Source organism: Pleurodeles waltl, chromosome 6 (genome assembly GCF_031143425.1).
Source record: "Pleurodeles waltl isolate 20211129_DDA chromosome 6, aPleWal1.hap1.20221129, whole genome shotgun sequence".
NCBI lineage: Eukaryota > Metazoa > Chordata > Amphibia > Caudata > Salamandridae > Pleurodeles > Pleurodeles waltl.
Window position 1 is genome coordinate 1609557901 of NC_090445.1, and position 22383 is coordinate 1609580283.

At 43.0% G+C, this 22383-nt stretch overlaps 1 protein-coding gene across 1 annotated transcript in view; it reads left to right on the forward strand.

The window, feature by feature from the left end:
• CACNA1B (calcium voltage-gated channel subunit alpha1 B) overlaps positions 1–22383 on the forward strand; it is an 856833-nt gene that overhangs the window by 483643 nt on the left and 350807 nt on the right. Inside the window, exon 7 of the mRNA XM_069241492.1 lies at positions 20340–20443. Within this exon, the coding sequence (XP_069097593.1) occupies positions 20340–20443 (104 nt within the window). The remainder of the gene's footprint in view (positions 1–20339; positions 20444–22383) is intronic.

The window sequence follows — 22383 nt, forward strand, 5'->3', positions numbered from 1 at the left end:
AATAAAGCACGTTATTTTCCTATTGCTGAGGGGTAGATACTGGTTGGCATGTGGTGATGGGTGAGTATACCCTTGTTTTAACCAAATCTGATTAATTGTAGGTAGTCGAGTTCGGGCTCAGGCCCACCCTGTCAGGAAATCCTAGTGACATCCATCTCTCCTAACCCTCTCCCCTCCTGCTCTCCATGGCTGCCCTCCTGTTTTGTGATCATGTCACTCTGTACCTCTCTCTCCACCTATTTCCGGTTCGTACTGTACCACTGCTGAGTCAGAGGTTCAAGGTGCTGGTGGGGAGGGACATTTGCATGTGAATGACCCAGTAATGTCTGCTAAATCTACGCCAGTACTGTGCAATCACAATTAAGCCCTGTGGAATGGGGAATTACCTAGTGGAACCGGATTTACAGGTGTAAAACCACACTGAGGTCTTAATTCCATGTGGTTGGACACATACATTTATCGACCTCCTTTGAGCAGGTTGGAAAATGTATGCTTTTAGGTCAGAGTGGGGAATGAGGGAAAGAAAGGAAAGATGCGTTCTGGCATAAGGGAGCACTGTATGGTCCCTCTGATTGAGGCTTGGCAGCTGCTGCAGGCAAATTCTCATGCGTTTATTTCCTGGTGAATTTACTGCCCAGAAAAAATGGGACCTGTACTCCCACACCTGGGAAAAATGGGTGCGGAAACACTAGTCCACTCTGAATCATGTGGCACGGAATTGCATACAGCAATTTTGTTGTGCCTGACTCATAAACAGGGCCTAAATATCCTCCCCTATCAATATGGGGTAATTACGAGTCTGACGATCTACTGACTGCCAGGCTCGCGGTGGCGGTTGGACCACCCCCATTGTGGCAGTCCGAGTACCACAATATGACTTCAGCAGTCGTGCCGATGTCAGACCGCCAGCACCGCCAGGATTAGCCATCCCGGTGGTCGTGGCGGTCCTAATCCGCCAGGGCAGTGCTGCAAGATTACAACCTACTTCTCCGCCAGTGATTTTATGGCAGTAACACTGCCATGAAAAGGCTGGCAGAGAAGGAGTGCAGGGGGTCCCAGGGAGGGCCTTGCACTGCCCATGCGCTTGGCACGGGCAATGCAGGGGCCCTCTTGGCCAGCACTGTCGCAATGTTCACTGTCTGTTTTGCAGGTGCTGTGCTGGTGCACCCTATGCACTACAGCATTGCGCCGGCTCTATAACGAGTTGGAGACAATGCTGTAGGCCGCTTCCTGCTGGGTCAGCAGGCAGAAACTGAGGTTCCGCCAGCTGACCCAGAGGGAAACTCCTAATGGGCCTGGCGGGGAGGCAGCCACAATGGTGGCAACCTCCCCATCGGAATTTCGACAGACGGGCTTTTCCATCCGCTGGAATCATAATGAGGGCCTATTTCTCTACCACATTGTCCAACTGTTTTTTCATCTCCAACCTGTTCATTTTGCTTGCTTTATGTGTTTATTTAATCGCAGTACTATACTGTTAATGTATGAAGTTATGTGTGACATAATCAAATACTCTATTCGAATCAACTGTTATTATTTGTAAGTTTACACATACCTTCTTCTACGTCCATCTGGATCTCGAGATGCTTGATATTATTCATAACTTAGGTATTTTGTGAACAAACATCCCATCCCAGACCCTCCTCCCCCTTCCTCACTAAAGGCCCTGTTAAGGCCACCTAGAACATTGTCCCAGCACTGCTTGGGACAGTTCCATAGGAGGTGTAGTAGGGTACCACTAGCAGCTGCTCTGCAACCCCTCCATGGCGGTCTTCTCTAGATGGGTTCCATTTGCCAATCTTCTCTGGGGTCTTGTGCCAAAAAGTCAAAATTTTGTATTGCGTCAATAATTTAGTGGTAAAATGTTCATTCATTACCTCAGGGTAAGATCATTAGTTGCAGGAGCTGAAACATATACATTCACCCAGTACATTTTACTTATTGGCCTAGTAGGTGCTATTTTTGGGTTAGTAAATGTTCGTCTGGTGGCTCAGCATCAGCTGAGAAGTTGGCCAGTAGGTGCTCATTAATGGGCTATACCGAAGCTCATTAACTGTTACGCAAAAGTCCCACTAACCTGTAAATGTTCATTGGCTTATTAGATATTAATTAATTGGCACCTTAAATGGTATTTGATTGGTGTACTAAATGTTGAATAATTGATCCAATAAATAGTTGATTCATTCATTCATATTAGTCTATTTCAGGAAAAAAGGACTCATTAAACATCTAAATTCGAACAGCACAGACCATTAACACTTTAGAATATATACATTGAATAAGCACAGTAAAATAGATCCCATAAACCAAATCATTAAAACCCAATGTGTGCAGGCAAAAATCAGTTTATAATTGACCTTTTTATTTATGTCTTAACCACCATACTGAATATAAAAATGCAGACAAAGCAAAAACTATCAGGTCATTATTATCTCTAAAAATCCTGAGTGCAATTCCACATTGCCTTACGGCCAAATTCCGGCAGATTTGAACAACCCATTATCTCTTAATGCAATGGTAACCTTTGCAAAAAATAGTAAATGAAACGGTCTCTGTCTGCTCCTTGCACACAGGACAGACCTCAGATTCTACCAGTGCTTAATTTGAGCCTGTGGTTTCTGGCGCTGGGCACTGGCGCTTATTTTTGAGGGCTGGCACTTATTTTTCTGCATCAGGCATTTACTGAGAGCAAAAGGCACGTATGGGAAAGACGGAGTCAAGAAAGACGGAAAAGCGCCACAGAGGGAGAAACCAGAAAGCTGCAAGAGTGAGCTGAAGGGCCTTGTAAATGGTTTAAAGAGGCCCGATATGGCTTCAGGATTATGCTGCTTCAGTATTCCGCGATCCCACATTTAATTGCAGCAGCCGCGTGTTTCAGAGGAGTGCTTTGGGCACTGACATGTTTTTATTTACAAATTAACCACTGGATTCCACGTGTGGAGCATTCCATTTACTACACAAGCTATTGATCGGTGGAATTCCAATCCTGAAATTTAAATATCTGATCCTTACCTTCACAGGTTCAATCCTATTAAGGAAAATGCCCAAATGCCAGCGTGTGTTTAATCTCTGTTAACTGTGCCTTGCCTTGACTCTATGAGCCAATTTTCAAGTGCCAACGACAATTATCTTGATTTTAACAATGGCACTGATTCTTTTGAAAGGGAGTCAGGTGTTTCCCAAAGCTTTGGAAATTAAATACATAAAACCACGATTTTAGGCAGCTAAACAATAATAATTAAATATTTAATAATTACATTGGAAATGCATTAATTTGTCTAATGGTTGCTTGGTAATTGGACTAATAATTGATCATTCATTTATCATATGCATTTTCATTCAAGGCCCCTGATGAGGGCTTATTTGTGCATCCAGTAATCGTGCAGATCCTTATTAATTGCTAAACTTGGCGGTAATTGTCCAAATGTTCATTAATAGGACTAGCACATTTTCCTTAATTATGCCACTAACTGTTCATTAATTTACCTGTTAAAAGCATATTGTTTGGGAAAATGCTTATTAATTTACAAACATATGTTAAATTAACCAATACGTGCTCAAAAAGGAGACATGTTAGATTGTAATTTAATGGGTAAAGTAGTGCTCATTGATTCACACAATACATTATGATTTGTTATATATATTCTGCGATCGTAACAGATAAGTTCGAATAAGTTATCATGTAAAAAAAAAAACTATATATATATATATATATATATATATATCCACATTGGTCTATTCAATGAATAAATAATACATGGCCCACTAATTGCTCCTTCATTTGGTAATAAATACTCATTAAGTTAGCCAGTGGGTGTTCATCAACGTGCCAGTAAATACTGGTAGATTGTGTTTGATTTATCTGACAATTTATCATTATCTGCCTAATAAATGTTGACCTAATTGGCCAAGTGTTCACTTGCTAATTAACATTGTGTATCAGTGTAGGCAACAAACTCTTCTTCAAGGTCTCAATCTTTATCCAGTAATCATATTATAGTTATTCCATAATTTATCGTTAATTTACCCAGCACATGATTACTGTTTCATGCAATGTAAATTCATTTATTGGAATGTAAATGCATGTTTATGTATTGAGTAAATAATCCGGAGCAGTAACTGCTCACTGACCTATACATTAATTTAATCAATATAAGAAGTTAATAAATACTAAACAATTGATTCTGTGCATTCTCATTCTTCGCATGTGAGGTTCAAGGAAGATTTTTTAAAAATGTGTACTACAGGACCTTGGGGAGAGGGACTCTAAAAGCATGATCCTTTGACTTAAATTCTTTTGAAGGTTTAATTTTTGGCTATGATGTTATAGTTGGTGTCACAGCTGACTGCGAAATAAATGTAACGATTTATAAATATTTTGCACTCATATTTCGTTAGTCTTAGTTGAATGTATAAACCCATTGGCTGATTTGATCATCACTTTTACCTTAAGTGACTGTTAGTTCGCCATTGGTTCACTCATCAGATTTACGGATGTAACGAATGAGTTCAAGTAAGTTCCCACTTAAGGAATTGACTGAAGTATGTTTTATCCTTTGTAGGGTGAAGGCATTCGGGGACCTGCTTAGCTGTTTTGTATTTTATAAGGTTGTTCACTCAGCACTCTCACTAGGTTCCCTCCATTACAGACCAGGTGGTACAGTATGCTGGAACATGCAGAAGCTCCCTTCAAGTTAAAACACACGGCATTCAGCCAGCAGTGAAAAAATACAAAAATATGTCCTTTACTTTTTATCCATTCGTGCCATTAAAACAAGTACAAAGATAGCTCTAAAGGGCCTGCGCATCTGACGTTTCATCCATCGTCACAGTCTTGCTATAGTAGTCTGATTTGGAGGTAGATTTCCTATCCGGGACCAATAAAAGCAAGTGCATGGTGAGTATTGCTCATGAAGTACCCTCACCTAATAGAGCAGCCACTGTTGGATGGACGCGTCATTGCCAGGACCTCTAAGACAAGAACCCTGGTGATCACTGCACCTCACATTCCCCGGCCTGCAAGATCAGACAGTGGTGGAATGCACTTCCTTTCCAGGGTTGAAAAGACCAGAGGTTCGGAAAACCCTTAACACGGAGACCATCTTCCGAAGGAATAGCGTCTCTTCAGATCACATCCAGATTTCGATGTATTTGACACAGATAGATTTCTTCAGATCACAACTGGATTTTGGTGTATTTGACACAGATAGATCACCTCAGATCACATCTGGATTTTGGTGTATTTGCCACAGACAGATTTCTGAAAGACGTGCTAGGTTTTATTGGTGTATTTTCCATTCTCCATTCTTGCAACTGCCTCGCGGTGATGGTATGTCTGGTACGGTGGACTGGAGGGTCACCAGGTAAATGCAGTGTGATCTATAGAGAAATTGAGAGACTGGTTGACAGGTCACTGGCCCTGTTAGCAGTGGTGGCTGCCACTAAACAGGTGGCAGGGCTGGACAGGGGAGAGGGGTGGAAATATATATATTTTTTAAAAGCTTACCTTTGGGGGAGACGTGTTCATCTCCTCTCCGTCCTCTTCTTCGTCCTATTCCTCTTCGTGGTTCACACAGGCTCTCAGCCAATCACGACCCTGCTAGCAGCAGAGTCGTGATTGGTCTGAGCGGCCTGCTTCGCTGCTCAGACTGGAAGTGGGAGCCTGGGCATGTTCTCCACTCGGCTGTGCAATACACTGGATAGAGAACATGCCCAACACGGCCAGACAAACAGACATGCACACTTTGTGCACCAAAAGCCCTTCTCTGGTCCCCTCCCTCCAGCCCATTTTCTTTCCCCACAGTCCAGTGTGGCGATGCTCCTCCGCCTTATCGGGGGTAGCCGCTGCTGCCTGTTAGGCAGCAATGTCTGTCACCAACATAGTTACCTTCGCATCTGGGGAGGTTAACTAATTAATCTTGTGATTAAATAAATCAAAATGTCTCCTAGAAAAGGTCCAAAATAGGTGTCCCTGTCTGCCTTGCTCCCATCATTGTTTCCCCACAAGAGTTGTACAGAGGCCATTCCTCGAACATATAGAAATAGCAGAAAACATTCAAGTGGGAATCTGCCCTTCATGATTATTCCCAACTATTCATTATCAGAGTTGCAGTATGGACCATCTCCAATTAATACTGTTCACCTGCAGTTGAAGTCCATGGGCTGAGGATGCTTTTTGTGGCCTGCCTCCCCAAAGTGTATGCCGCTGTTTTACCATTTGTATTATGCACAGCTTCAATAAATTCTGTATCAAACTGAGGAAACGAGAAAAGTGATAAGTGGAATACTTGACTTAATCTCAGACACTTGAAAGTACTCTGCCCGGCATTCCAATCCATTGATTGAATGCCCATCATGCCACCTTAGGCAGGAACCAGCCATATGCAAATTCTCCTTGGTCAAACCAGCAAGTACTGCCTGGCTAGGTGCCCTCTGAAAGGGACCAAAAGCAACTGCAGACCAGTTTCAGCCTGTTAGGCCTCATCAGTGGAGTGCAACTTGAGTCCTGTTGCTTGAATTCTGAAGCACTGAGATAATGCTTCCTTCCCCGAAGACAGCATTGTTTGGCATACTGTTTAAAATGCTTTAGCTTGGCTGGAAATGATTTGTGAAAATGCAGAATTTGCCCATATGCTGGCTCTGATGAAAACCATTAGGAAGCTGACAGGAATTACAATCATCCTTTGGACTGTGCCTCATTTTAGACTTTGTTACTCAGCTGAGTCCACCCTAACAAATGCACAAAAGGACTAACAACAAGTTTTTTTGACAGTGTATGTTTTTTGCAGCACCTTTGCTCCTGGATATAGAAATTGAAAAAAAAGTCATTTTGGTGATGGATTCTGCCATAGTCCTACTTTTTACAGTATTGCTAAGAGGGTCTGTTGTAGAAGTGGTTCTCTTGGGTTTTGTTCCAAGAATATTGATAAGTGAGGTTTGGTAATGATTAAGGCCCTGATTATGAGTTGCTCATTATATTCCTACCCATGTGTAAATCCCTCCTTTATGCATGGGTCAGAAGTACGAGTTTGAAGGTATTTAACACATCAGATAATGATCAGGTGCATTAAATAACTCAACTTTTGTTAAATGTTGGCAAGTTAAACCTACTGAAATATATTGTGGAAAACATATGGTATTTACCGTATCATGCAGATTTTGGTGCATTGCACACCAGAATCACATGTTATTCCCCAATAACTCGTAACAGGTGTTATTTATTGCACCCGATAAAGTACTGTGTGGTATTATTATTTATCAGGGGTGATATATAATCCCAGAACGCGCAATCAGGTACTAAGTGGCCTTCCCAGGCCTTCGAGCAGCACACAGTTTTCCACAAAGAACCTTGGAGTAAGGATGCAATGCTTAGTTCTGAAATAAGGGTTTTTTGAGGGTCTTTCTAAAATACTGTGCAGCTGTGTCCAGATGCTTAGGTTGCTACCGGGTGTTGAAATGTGCTTTTGTGCCTTGAATCTCAACTGACGCATATTTTATGTAAAATAGAAATGCTTCTGGAAAGAAAGTAAAACTGCTGATGGAGGCTGGGAGCCTTTGGCGGTATGTGCTATTATAAGCATCTTCCCGCTGGCAGAAGAGCAGTTGGCGCATTCTCCATGGAAGCGGTGATGCAGCGGGTGGTACTCGTGCCCCCGGGGAGAAACCTAGATGTGCACAGTCCAACTGCAGAAACCGCATCACGCCTCACACACACATGCAGTTTGATAATCATGTCCCCCCCCATCTTTCTATTACCATTTTTATTTTTTGGAATATACTATGACCTGGGATGGCCATTCACTAGATATGGTTCATGGTAATTCATGGATCTGTAGATCCTCAAAAGCCATCAAAGCTTGTCGATCTGTCCCTGAGACCAGACTGTCGATATTTACCTGAGTCTAGACCTTGTTGGTCTGCGATTGAGTCCCAGTTATGTCACCTGCACTTGGGTTCTGACTCTGACGATATATGCCGCGTCCAGTCTCTTTCAATCTATACCTGTGCCTTGACTCTGTCGATCTGTACCTGTGTCCAGGCCCTGTCAGTCTGTACCTGTGTCCTGACTACGCCGATCTGTACCTGTGTCCAGACTCTGATGATATCTGCCTCCACCCAGTCTCTGTGGAACTACACCTGTGCCCTGACTCCTCCGATCTGTACCTGTGTCCAGATTCTGATGATATGTGCCGCTTTCAAGACCCTGTCTATCTGTGCCTGTGTCTAGAATGTCGATATTTACTTGAGTCCAGACTCTGTTGGTCTGTACGTGTGTACTGACTCTGTAATCTGTGCCTAGACCCTCTCGGTCTGAACCTGTGCCTTGGCTCTGACAATCAGTACCTCTGCTCCAATTGCTTACAATTACCTGGGTTCAAACCCTTTCGCTCTGCTGCTGAGTCAAAGTTATCTCGAGCTGCACCTGTATCCTGGCTCTTAGAATATGTGCCTTTATTCCTGCCCTGTCGGTTTATGCCCATTTCCAGAATGTCGATAGTTACAGGAGTCCATACTCTGTTGATCTGCACCTGTGTCCTGACTGATGATCTGTGCCTCTGTCCAGGCTTTCGGTATTTATCTGTATCCAGACCTTTTTGATCTTCGAATGAGTTGTGTCATTCACATTTTTCTTCTCTCTACTTCCGTATACAGCATGGTTTAGTAGATCAGCCCATTTCAGCCATTGGCTGACTTCATTGTGATTGACATGGTTTAGTAGATCAGCCCATTTCAGCCATTGGCTGACTTCATTGTGATTTCACAAGGAACATCTCCACACAAAGTAGGTCCCTTCAGTGCCTGGTACCACTATGAGAAGTTGTGCTTTTTGAGGCCAAAACATTTTTGCTTTTTGACAATTTTTTTATATGTTTTAGTGAAGGCCTGGCATATCCTTCAAAGATAACGTTTTACAAAAAACATAAAAAAACAAAGCGAGCATTGACCAAACCAATAGGCTGGCAGCCAATGCGAAACACAAGATTGGCTTTACTAATGCATGTTTATATTTATATTTCTGTTTCTTTTTTCTTACTTTTTCCCTCATTAGACTGTGATTAGAGCCCAACTCAGAACTCCAGTAAACAGGGCAGCTTACCTGTATAACAAGTGATAGCCGTGAATGTTACCTAAGATTAGGGCCCTGCCTTTCGAATGTTGCAGTGAAGGGTGCCTTGGCTCTCAGTTTGAGTTTATTGAGGGCTCGCTAATGGTTTCAGTGAGTGTGCTGGTGCCTGTGACACTTTGGTCACAAGTGGTCTCTGTTCTACGCCGCTCATGCTCAGTTATAGGTCATGTCCTGATCGATATGTGTCTTGGCCATGATAGGGCTTGCTGCAGTATTATGGGAGACAGCACAGTTCAAGGCTGATGTGCATGCTGTTACCAGACCTGCCAATCTTGACAAAATGTTGGCAGTGTGAGATAGGAGGTAGAACCTTGAGAGCCCCAGGCCCTCACAATCCTTAAAATGACACTGATTTCGCCCTGCATCCTTCTGCAGGGCTGTAAATTGAGTACCATTAAAGTGGGTGTCAGTAACACGTATTATTTCTGCACTTAGATACAGCAGACGTGCGATACGAATTCCTATACAAAAACAAGTTGTTATTACTAATTAGCAAGAACGTGTTGCATCTCCTGACTCCCTGCCTTTCACGTGCACCAACGCTTCAGGACCATTTCATTGCACGAAAGGTCCTTTCTGAAATGCATCTCTTACCAGGGACCCACAGGTGTGGTTCTACTCATGCTAAATGTCACCAGGACTGGCTGTCCCGCTGGTAGCGAAAATCTTTTTTGTCACCCCCCCCCATTACTTTAGTGTCTACAAATTCCCACACTCCCACTCTCCGACAGTGCCCCTCGTCTCTTCATAGCCCCTCTCTCACATGCATTTCATTTATTTTAAAGTGCTAATCATACCAGTGTAGGGTGTCTGGGCACTTTACATTACACACACACACATGCAGTATTCATGCAGCAATCACGCATGTGTAAATCAGTCTATGAGAAATAGTCCAAAAACCTATGAGGAATACAAAGTGTAGACATCACGTCATCCACACTAGTAGGTGATATATTTTAAGGGTGTTCGATCTAGAGAAGTACAAACTGGGGATTTAAAACATGCCACAGTAGTTGGGGCTGGCTTTACTAATAAGAATGTATTTCTAACCAAACTAAAGTTTTCTGGGCAACATTAGAATATTGAAAGATTAGGGAAAAACATAAATTTAGGATTTAAAATATACAACAGTAGTTGGGGGGGGTAACTTTACTAATAAAATGCATTTCTACACACACAAATGCTTTTGTTTTTTTTGCAACATGAGAATTTTGAAAGACTGGGAAAAAAATATAACGTTCTAACCTATACAGAGGGCCAGTGGAATTATGCAGCAGGAGAGGGACAAATTATGTGGCAGAGTTGAGTAAATTATATGGCAAGAGAAGGCAAATTATGTATCATTATGCAGCACATTTTGTAATCATATTACTTCATCATTTCATCATTTTTAAACTTTGCAACACTGTATTGGTCTTGGTTACACCTCATTAGTATTGGTTTAGCACCCCAATATAGCAATAAACAACAACATGTTGACCAGTTTAGCTTCACAATGGGCCCTCCATTGCGCGGCAACACATTTTGCTGCATTTTTAGTAACTTTTGAACCATTGGAGCTAGAAACTCATTATTTTTGTGAACATCTGCAGATTATGCAACAGATGAAGGATTGTGTGGCAAATGCAGCAAATTTATGTTTATGCAAAAATTGCTGCGGCAGCACAATCACATAATTTCTGTTACCCTGCCTATACCATGCAGTTAGCATGAAGCTCTTTGATGACAGTCCATAGGTCACTGTGCTATATTAGGACTCTTACTTAAGAACTGCAAGTAACAAAAGGATCTCTTTGACAAAGCAGTAACCCACTGATTTACTCACATAAAATACAGTTTTGTGATCTGCATGCTACATGTTCTTTGCAAACAGGCTATTAACCCTTTACACTATTTTATTATGAGTTAAAACTGCCAGTAGAGAAAACTCTGATATCTCTGCAGCAGGCATATTAATCACTAGTTATCTTATTTTTATAGTTGTCGGAAAGCTTCTGGACAGACAAGGAACTCTATAGAAGGCACTTTTAAACCCATATGTTTTTGCAAAACTCAGCGCCGCAAACTCAGTGCCAGGTGCGGCTGCACCGATCGCACCACCCTAAAGCCAGCCCAGAGCATCACACAGAAGGCATTGAAATATCACACACAGGCCTGCTGAGAGCATGAAAATATCAAACATAAGCCAAATGAAACCTTTGCAGCCCTGTAGAAGAGATGGCCTAGACAGTCAAGGGCTCTAGGGCTCGTCCCATCCTATGTCCTTCCACGTCTGTTTGTGGCACTCAAGGCTCTACCTCCTATCTCACACTGCACCCATGAGCTGAAAATCTACTGTCTGATATCAGCTCTTCACCTGTTGACCACGTGCAAAGTGCTGATTGCATATGACATGCAGTGACAGTGTGAGAGTTGGCAGGCGTGTGTTACCTGGAGATCCACTTGTGGTGGCCTGTGGTGTGTACATAGTTAGTAGACAAGGTTTTTCTTGTTCAGGACTCTGCTTTCATAGTACAATCCTCCTGGCCTCATCACGTTGCCACTTTCAGTCCACGTTCCCTTGGGGTCTAGGATTGGTTTAGAGGTCTTGCAGTTCCCCGTGACATCTTTCTGTGGCTGTTAGGGACTAAGAAACGTACAAGGATTTTATGTGGAAATGTGAATAAAAGAAACTGCTTCTTTTGTGGTCAGTGTTTAGTTGTAGGTTGCCATGTTTGGAAGGCACTGATATCTCTGACTGTAATTCTTTTCAAACGTGAATCACTGCCTTATTGTGGATTCCCGAAGACCACCTGATCAAAGCAGAGAATAATTTCACAGACGTAGATGTGATCTAAACTTTTCGCAACATTGTCATGATGGTGTGCACCAGAGGAGATGCTGGACTAGAGGCTGTGCTTTGGAACAAATGCAAGAGTGCAAGCCAAACATCCAGCGGCTAGTATTTTTACGCCTCAGGATTATTTTGCCTGCTGATTGTTATGTTTGGCGCTGTTATTGGTATTGCTTTGACATGTTGTTTTTCAACATTGATTAGGTTATGAGTGAGCTTGTTCTGTCGTATATTAGAGTGTTGAATATTGCTATGTGCTGGTCAATGTGATGCCCTGAATGTGGTAGGCGTGCCTAAATGTGAGCACTGTGATCACTGCTCCAAAGGGCTCAAGGCACACATTACTGATAAGGCTTAACGGTGCCAAAATCAGTCTGGGAATTTTCTTGTTCCCATCCACGAAAGTCCTAGCCTGGTGGCTTCGGGTGGACTGAACAGTCGGAGCTGGAACAAGTCTGATTTGTATATAACCGGTCCCTTTCTGGCGAGGCACATTCCTCCCCTCACTTTATGTTTCATTGTGTTTTGTGACAGAGACTGTGAGTACCTTTGGGCATGATGTTCCATGTTGTATGTGGGTTGATCTACTACAGTTGTTCTTTGGCAGAGAATGTGAGGGCCCTATACCAAGTGACTAGGAGAGACTATGTATAGGTGTTATGGATATTGTTGTTTGTGGTTTTTATTGATCTTGGAATGACTATTATGTTCCCTGTGTCTTTAGGTATGAGTGTATGCTGATTGTACAAGAGAGAGATATGTTTGTATAAGACTTCTGTGTGTGGTGTCTTGTGTGTATTGGGTATAAGAGTATTTTTGTTGACTCTGCTCCTTACTCACCAACTGAACTGTGATGTAGTCGATGTGTGGCTATCACGGAGTGTTGGTTTGGTTGTTTGCTAGAATGTGTGGCACATAATGATGTCATCCTGTTCCTGGTGGAGCATGCAGTATACATGTGAACCCACTTAATAAATAGTAAAGTACCATTATATATGTGCCTGCATCCTGCTGGGTTCCTGAGCTGGAGTCCTGCCTCTGAGTATTATACCTGCGGATCATTTCGTAGATATGTTATTTACGCAACCAAAATTATCAGTGGTTCTTCTTAAACGTGTTCTCCAGATGGGTGCAATGGGTGTCCATTTACATTTATCAAGGCTTGCAGCACTAGGATATTTAGGCGAGACTAGCATGGTGGTAAACCTTCCGTCCACAAACTCATTAATGAGATCTCAACCACCACGTGTATTGGATCTCCTCAGGCATCACTGTAACATACTCCGATAAAGTACCACATTCAAAGTCATAAGTTTACCAAATTCTGACTTCCACAAATTTGATGCAAATTTTTGTGCAGCCTCCACTTCATTCTAAGATGTTTGTTTCACTGATAAATCCTCATATATATTACTCATAGACCTTTTGCTGGATCCACGAATAAGAAGTCAACAAACCTAACCGCACAACTGACTCACCTCTGTCTTTCTCCCTGAGAATTTCTGGCACAGTCTAACAATGTACTGAACCACAGGTCCTAACATAAGTCACAGCTAGGTATCTGTCCAGCCCATCCCTCTACAGACCTTGAAACACACAGACACACAAGCAATAGCATGATTGGCAGCATGCATTCCAGTGAGAGACCTTTCGACAGACCTTGAAATGCATAGATCTACTGGTCCTCGTACTAACCAGGCTAGTGATTCGCTGATCTCATTTTTGAGGGACCCCATAGTGCACAGATCCACAGTTCCTAACATGGACCACAGCCAGCATCCCCCGAGTGCAAGAGATACAGCTACTGCACTGAGCTCCTTCTTCAATACAATCAACTACGCACAGACCCACTAGTCCTAGCAGGATTCACAGCTGATGCTCCACTGAGCTATCTTCAAACAGACCTCATAATCAATTGACCCAAACACCTGCACATGATCCATTACCGATATTCTACTCAATTATCATTAAACATACCTCACAACTCACAGACTTAATGCGGTGGATCTCTGAATTCTTTTGTAGTTTCTCTTGCACAAACCTCACATTATAAAGCCGTAAAGCATATTTTTACGTTCTCTGAGAAGTGGAGAAGCTTTCACTTTTTTTCTTTCACGGTTAAACCAGTTTTGGCAATGCAGCTGCTTACCACATCTTCAACAATGATTGGCATTTATACCTTTTCATGTTTTTCGAATTTTTTTATATAGCACTAACTTGTCCCAAAGACTGTAGAGACATTTACATGAGGCCAGATTGCATTACACAAGGGCAGACTTATTATTGTATTTATTTATTTTTGTTGCGGGGAGATTATGAGATTTGCCCAGGATCACAGGATGATGAGCCGATGCCAGGGCTCGAACCTGCTTCTCCCGTTTAGTCCTCTGGCTGTTAGGGCATTTCTCCTCCCTTATTTCCAGAACTTCTCTGTAAAAAAAATCACCTCCATTTATACTAAAACCAAAATATACCATGGACAAGCGACAGATGAAGAATATATTATCAGTATTTGCTGAGCGGTGCGCAGAATATTTCAGATGCAGTTCTCTAGAACATCGTGAGATTAATAGTAAAATGGAAAAAAATCCAACATCCTACAGAATACAACAAGGGTCCTTAATAATCGCTTGCAGTTTAGAGGCCAATATACCGAGATTTTTCTAAAAGCAGATCAACGATCATGATTGGTTCTTTTGCACCTAAGCACATGACACATGTCATTGAAATTTAGTAGCTGTTTCTCAAATAGGAGGTTATGTGTTGAAGCTATTTATGGAGGTCAATGCAAGATACTGATTTGAAATATCAGTTGATTTCACAAGCTTAGTATAGTTTTTGTCAGTTGGTACCTTTTATCCTGGATAATGCCATTGGCAACTTCAGGGTGCGTACTTTAGATACAGCAAGAAAAATTAAAATGCAACGACCACAATAACAATTGGAAGGCCAGCATTTTTTTAATATGGTAAAAATAAAGAAATGCCACTTGTAACATGAAGAGTAAACAATTACCACAATAATAACATTCAATATTTTTTACATGTTTTACAAAACCAAAGCTGATTGAGGGTTGTATGTCACAATATCAACCACATCAATATTGAGCAGAAACAATATCACATGGTCCATACTGACAACAACTATTTTGTCAATATAAGTATACATAGGGAAATATGGATTTACTATTCTCAACCTCACATATACATACCTTGACAATATAGTGGCAGTGAATACAGTGGACTTGATATTGATGCAGGTTGATACTGCGTTAAAAAAACATAGAAAAGATCACCCTCAAGATTTATCTCTTCTTCCTCCCACCTTCTCAGTGTGATTTATCAGCCCCCGGTCGATGGTACTTTCTAGGTCTGTGATCACAAACACTGTTGTGTTCCACAGGTACACAAAGCACTGTGAGCCGCAAGATGCCCAGAGCTCCTAACTCAAGACATCTTCTAATGTTGTATGCCGAGGGTCTGATTCACAGATATCTCTATAAAAGATGTTAAATTACTCCTCGGAGACTTCTTCCGGAGTTTAGAGTAGATTTCAGACTTTCAGGCGATTCACAAGAAACTCCTAGTGTAGTCATAGAAACCTGCAAAAGTAGTAGATTTTCACGAGTACTCCAACGGCGTCACCTTACTCATCTGCAATGTCCACTAGCTGGACAATCTAAGTAAAACAGGAGAACGGACATGCGCATTTGTAGCTGTAACTTCTATTTTTAGTGTGAGCTATGCACTGTACTTAGTCCTTGTGAATGCAGATTGCAGCAGGACTAACCTGGTCATCATTAAATGTCCAGGAGAGAGGAGGACTTTGTTTATACTGCCCCACCTCCTGCCTCATTATCTTTGACTTTTGTACCAGTCCACATACACATAATGGAGACAGAAGGCTTAGCGAGAGACTTGCAACCCTCAGTCCTGTACTTCTGGCCTAGTGCAGCACCAATCTGTTCTTCCATTTCTTCTGAGGCCCTGATAACAACTGAGACAGGAAATGAAATAAGCCAGTCTTTCATACTGTTGAAAGGCAAGAGGCAAGGCTGTAGAGCCCTCCCATTGCTCATTGTCTCTTCCTCAAGCCAGTCGTGGCTCACGCAAATTTAAAATGGCAGTGCGGTGGGGGGGCTGAGGGGGGAGAATTAAATACAAAAGAATTTAAAAAATGAAAAAAACACTTACCTGCACTGCCGTGCCGCACCGCTCCTCTGCTTCCTCCGTCTTCTGCTGCAGGCACAGGCTCCCAGCCTGCCCTGCGCCAATCCTGACGCTGCTTAGAGCAGCATAAGGATTGGCTGGGAGCGTCCAACCAGGGCGCTCCCAGGCAGACTGGGAGCCTGTGCAGGTTCTCTCCAACCCAGCAACTCTGAGAGCCCTGTGCGCATGTGTGTTTGGCCGGCCCAAGAGGGCCGGCCAAACACACATGCGCTCTGAGGGGGAGTGCTGAGCACTCCCATCTCAGCGCATGTCACCCCTGTGGCCCCGTCCCTTTTTCCAAAAAACGATCATAAACACAGTTTATGATCGTTTTTTGGGAAAAGGTTTGCGTCTGCCACTGCTGGTGGGGGGGGCTACGCTCCTCCGCCCCTATGGAGGAGCCGCCCTGCCTCTAGCACACTGAATTTCGGACAAGCCAGGAGGTTGGAAGACGAGGCAAGACATTTGGTTGGCTGGGCCTGCATATTTTAGGTTCAGCCTTGGCTTCCTCAGGTAAGCTGCAGGCTCGTCAGAAGATTTAGTGGGTCCCAGGTCAAGAAGATGGGTGCGGCCCTGCTTTGGCTTTTACCTAAAGTAGAAAAAAATTATCTGATGGAAAGAAAAATTGCGGCTGTGTTAGATGGCTCATAATAAATTTGGAGACCACTTGCGTTTTTTGTCATTTTTATATATATTAATTTAGAGTAGCTGCACGGAGCAATTAAAAGGACAAGCCCTAGTGCAAATATCCCCAAATGCCAACCCCTTATAATGGTCCTGGTTAGTAATGTGTTTTTTTTTTCAGAACAGAATCTTCACTGCACAATAAATGACGATGTAGTTGAGTGCCCTGGAGGCGGTATTAGTTGCACAATGTTTCTAACATCATGTGAATTACAAAGTCAGTTCCCCGTCGGCATTACCAGTGTTGGTACACCGCATGTAATAATGGTCTTCCTGATTTCATCCACACTGTAACTCGAATGTATACAGGGGTGACACCCTTGAGCTACTACTGTATTCATATGGTAGGTACAATTGGATTCATTTAGAGCTCACTGTTTTTGGTAAGATAAAAACAATAAAAATTGGTTAAAAAAAGATGATGTCATTTACAAACAGATTTTGTGTGGGAGACTTGGTCATACGAAACCAGCTTTGTGATTTCAAACATTTTTGCGTTGTAATATCCTGTTATCTCCCATCAGAAATATGAAAACTGGAGTAGGGGGGAATATTAGACTCCACCCTAGGGATATTTACCCAGACACTATTACTGCACAGTAATTCCCCCAATATGAGAATTATGGTTTACAAGCGATGTTTCATCAACTTCTGTCTGCTTCGTATACTGACTGCAGATCCCCCCGGGGTGGCTTCGAGCTGCAGTGCTTTTGGAAGTAAACACATTCTAAGTGCACTGCTGTTTGCTGTGGGTCTGGGCACTGTGAGGACTGTGGGCCCCATTACAAGCCTGACGGTCCAAAGACCGCCAGACTCAATGTGGAGGTTGGACCGCCGGGCTGTGGCAATCCGACAGCAAAATAAAACGATATTGACAGTTGATGGCTCCAAAAGAGCGCAGTCTCCGCCAGGATCGACGGCGGTCGCGGTTGTAATCAGCTCAGCGGCGTTGAAGTCAGTGTAAAAGGTTGGAGGAAAACAAGAGTAGAGGGCCGTAGAGGAGCCCCTGCGCTGCCCACAACACCCCTCCCCAGCACCGTCGGAATGCACGCTCCGAGAGTGCTAGGGGGCCCCTGTGTGATGCCAGTGGATTCGGCTCCATGTGGAGGAGAGTCCAATGCCGCCGCACGTTTTCCACTGGGCTGACCTGCGGAAACCTTGGTTTTCACAGGTCAGCCCTGTGCAAAACTCGTAATGAGGCCGGTGGGGAGACTGCCAGTTCCGCGGTGGTCTTCTCACTTCGGATCTGGAGGTTGGTTTTCCGACCGCCAAACCGTAATCAGGTCCCATGTCTTTATAGCTATGTGTTGGCTGTACTGTATGGACGTCATAGTGGAGGCAGCCCACATCTTCAGGAAGATCTGTGAAAATCTTCAAATAATGAACTTTTTATGTTGCTGGACAGACATGGCGGAATTTCCAGAATCAACGAAACAAATGTAAATTGTTTCCCAATTTAATGTTTTAAGTAGTGAAGCAAAGGACAGGAAACATCACTCGCTGTATTTATTTTTAGCATGCTTCACTGAGAAAACAAGCTAATACGTGGTCTCACATACACACACACACGTACCTCTCAAGCCCATTTTACAAATTGTGATAAATTCTTGTCCCCCGCCTGCAAATCAATTACCAGCCTTCTTGTGTCCTGGTCTTCTGCACTGTTACACTCCAAACAACCCCTCCGGGGGCACACACATTTCAGCCAGGGAGACTCTTGCACATGCCTCTGGGGTATGAGAGAGAGCCCTGCCAAAGGTCGTGAATGACTTCGGCTGAGCGGCTTCCCTATGGAAGATGCAATGAAGACTTCACAGCTCAAAGCGAAATGCAACTCAGTTGAGCACCCATCACAATAACTAAACATTTGCAAAGCCAATAGGTCTGACCATAGCAAGCTGGAGCGCTGGTTACATTTTTAAAAACCTTTTAAAGTAAGCAGATACAACAAAAATGAAAAAAGAAAGGAGAAAAACAACCATAGAGTCGTGGAGGCAATGTGATTGCAGTAAAACTAGAACATTGAAAAATAAACTAATTATCTATATTATTATTTTAATAGAACAGTACCTTAATTTCTAGCATTGAGGTGTCCTTATTACAGGTATACAAAACATTTTTAATGTTAATTCTTCTCACAGGAAAAACGATTGGTAATGGGATGAAAAAGAGATACTCTTGGGTGTGAATTACTGTTTCACTGAGACATAGTTTAAACATAGAAGAATGACCAAATAAATTAAAAAGAATATAGAATGGAAAGAAAAAAATTGGTAAAATCAAGTATAAGTCTATTAGCCCTGGCACAGAAGTGCACGGATTTTAAGTTGTACATGCACATGTGATCAGGCAAAGGCCGCCACTCATAGTGCAAGACGCCAGTGGCGGAAACGTGCTGATTCAGTGGCTCATGCTGTACGCTATGGTGGTTGGAAGCAAAATGAGAATAGTAAATTAAAGGAGTGTTGGATGAAGAAGGCTGACTGAAAGCCCCTTTATGTATGTATGTGTGTTCTATCTATGAACTGTTTGTTTACATGAGCTAGTGAAACAGCTAAAGCTGTTTCTAGGCCTAAACTAAAATGAGAACACCAGTCAGTGCCCGCAGTGTTGCTAGCGTATGCTGATCGCTACCAAAACCCTTCTTACTGCATCTTGCCATTGTTTCATCCTTTTTTATTCCTTATGGCCACTTTCGAGCTCCCTGGAAGTTCAGGCAAAAATAGGAAAGCTGTAGAAAATTTGTGTTAAATTTCTAAAACCTATAGTTAATATCCAAAATGTCTAAAGTCTGTGAGGAATTTTGAAAGCAAATTTTGTGATTCAGATGTGGACTAATCAAATACATTAAAAAAGCATTGTCAGTGCTGTGGTGTATCTTGGTAGGATAGCATGAATCTATAAGCTGTGATGACCAAAGACGAATCACTCTGTTAATCATGTAAGAATCCAAGGTTCTGGTGACGGGAAGGAGCTGTGTAAGTTCTGTGTCTGAGACAAGGCTGTGGTTGGTTGTGGTAGAAGGCCAGGATTTGTTGATTCTGGGACTTGAAAATGATTCAGTCCAAAGTAGTGATGTCGTGGATTATTGTGATAGAGGAGTGACCTGTGGACCATAATTGTAAAGGAGGGGTCTTTGGATCTTGAGGGGAAAGGAGAGGGTCTGTGGCTGCTTGAGGTGGGGTGATTTTTATTACGGCTGCAGTAGGTAAAGGAGTCAAACTGAGATAAAATTTTGCCCAGAACCGCACTGCGCGTCCAAGTGAGGAAGTTAGGAAATAGAACGTTAGCCTCATGCCTCCAGTCAACACTGTAACCACCTGACCACCCTTCCTCCCACTGCACTCCACGGAATTCAGCCGTTCACTGAGGTTTGTGGGGATGTGAGGGTGGCTCTTCTCATGAGCATGGGAGCCTTCTACTCAGTTGTCAGATTTATTCCTGGTGCATCAATACTGATCATGGTAGTCTCTCCCCTCTCTTTCAGACAAATGATGCAGCAGGAAACACATGGAACTGGCTTTACTTCATCCCCCTGATCATCATTGGATCTTTCTTCATGCTCAACTTGGTGTTGGGTGTCCTGTCCGGGTAAGACCTGCTTTACAACCAGATACATTGCTGTGACATTGACCTCCCTTCCAGGAATCAGAGACAGGACCTCCTGCTTCGGTGTGTGGGTGGATCTAACATTTCCAAGGGAATAGCTGAAGAATGTAGACAACATATGTCTTGCCACCATTCACAAAGTGGAAGTCATATTAGACTTAAGTGGGAGCCATAGTGGTAGTAGCCTGAAAGGTCCTTGCTCTTTCCCTGTCATGGGTGGTGATAGTGCCAGGAGGGAAACTACAACCTTAGCCATGTGGAAGAGGGGGAGGAAGTATTTGTATTATATGGCAGTGGAGTGGTTCTGAGAAAAGCAAATAACCTCTGACATGTTGTCACTTAATAGAGGTACATTCGTATACTGATGCAGGGATATTTTCTAAGTGAGTACAGTTAGTGCCTACTATATTGCTAGATAGCATATTACATGACCTAAACCATGAGTGGAGGCTTAGGGGTTGTTTGTCTTTGAACCTACAAATAGAGTGAATATTCGGTTATATGATACCCATGTACAACGGTGGAGTATGATGATCCCATCCTCGTCCCCAAGTTTGTTGTGAATGTAAAGGAGCAAGCAGGAGCTTCACTTCTGTTTCCACTGTCTCTCAGGTTAGAACCTCAACCCATAAAAACTGCAGAAGTAGCATTAAGCTATGTCACACAGTACAAGTGTAAATAGGAGCAGACACTTTATCTCTTTTTCATTTTACATGCCTATAAACAGGGGTCGGTTCTGTGATGGCCATACCGGGGAATGATTCTGTGAAGCCCAAACACAGGAGATGATTTTGTGAGTCCCATACTAGGGAGACAATTCTGGGGTGCCCGCACAAATTGGATGATTCTGTGATGCTGGTACACAGGGATGATTCTGTGATGCCCCTAGACATTGGATGTCCATAGAAGGAATGTTTCTGTGATGCTCAATTAGAACGGATGATTCTGTGATGCCCAAACACATTGGATGGTTCCCGTGATGCTTATACACAGGGTATGATTCTGTGATGCTCATACAAAGGAGACGATTCTGCGAGGCTCATAGACAGGGAAGATCCTGTGATGCCCATACACAGGGGATGTTCCTGTGACTCTCATACAAGGAGACAATTCTGTAATGCCCGTACAGTGGAGGTGAGTCTGTGATGTTCATACACCGGGGCGATTCTGTGATGTGCCTACACGGGGGATGATTCTGTAATGCTCATGCATGGGGATGAGTGTGTGATGTCCATAGACAGAGGGTGACTCTGTGAATCACACACAAGGGAGAGGATTCTGTGATGCTGATACACAAGGAATGTTTCTGTGATGCCCATACACATGAGACGTTCCCATGCTGCTCATACACAGGGATTATTCTGTGATGTACAGACAGGGGATGATTCTGTGATGCCTATGTAGGAGGGACAGCTCTGTGATGCTCATAGACAGTGGATGATTTTGTGGTGCCCATATACATATAATTGTGGCACATACGGGGATGGTTCGTGATGCACATACAAAAGGGCGATTATCGGATGCCAATCAAAGGGGGGTGATTCTGTGATGCTCATACACAGGGTATAATACTGTGATGCCTGTACTAAGGGGACGATTCTGTGATGCCCGTATAGAAGGGAAGGCTCTTTGGTGCCCCCAGACAGTGGGTGATTCTGTGGCACCCATATACATATATAATTCTGGTACACAGCAGGTAATTTATGGAAAATGCACAGCAGCATGACACACAAATCCACAGGATTTTTCTGTGGCATTCACCTAATGGGGTGTCTTTCTGTGATACACGCTGTGATTCTGTGTAACACACCATGAAGATAAAGTGCCGTACACAACAAATGTGTTTCTGGGATGTATCAGTATCTTCTGTGTACACAGCAGCAGGGGAGTAGAGATGTACACAACGAGTGTAATTCTGGGGG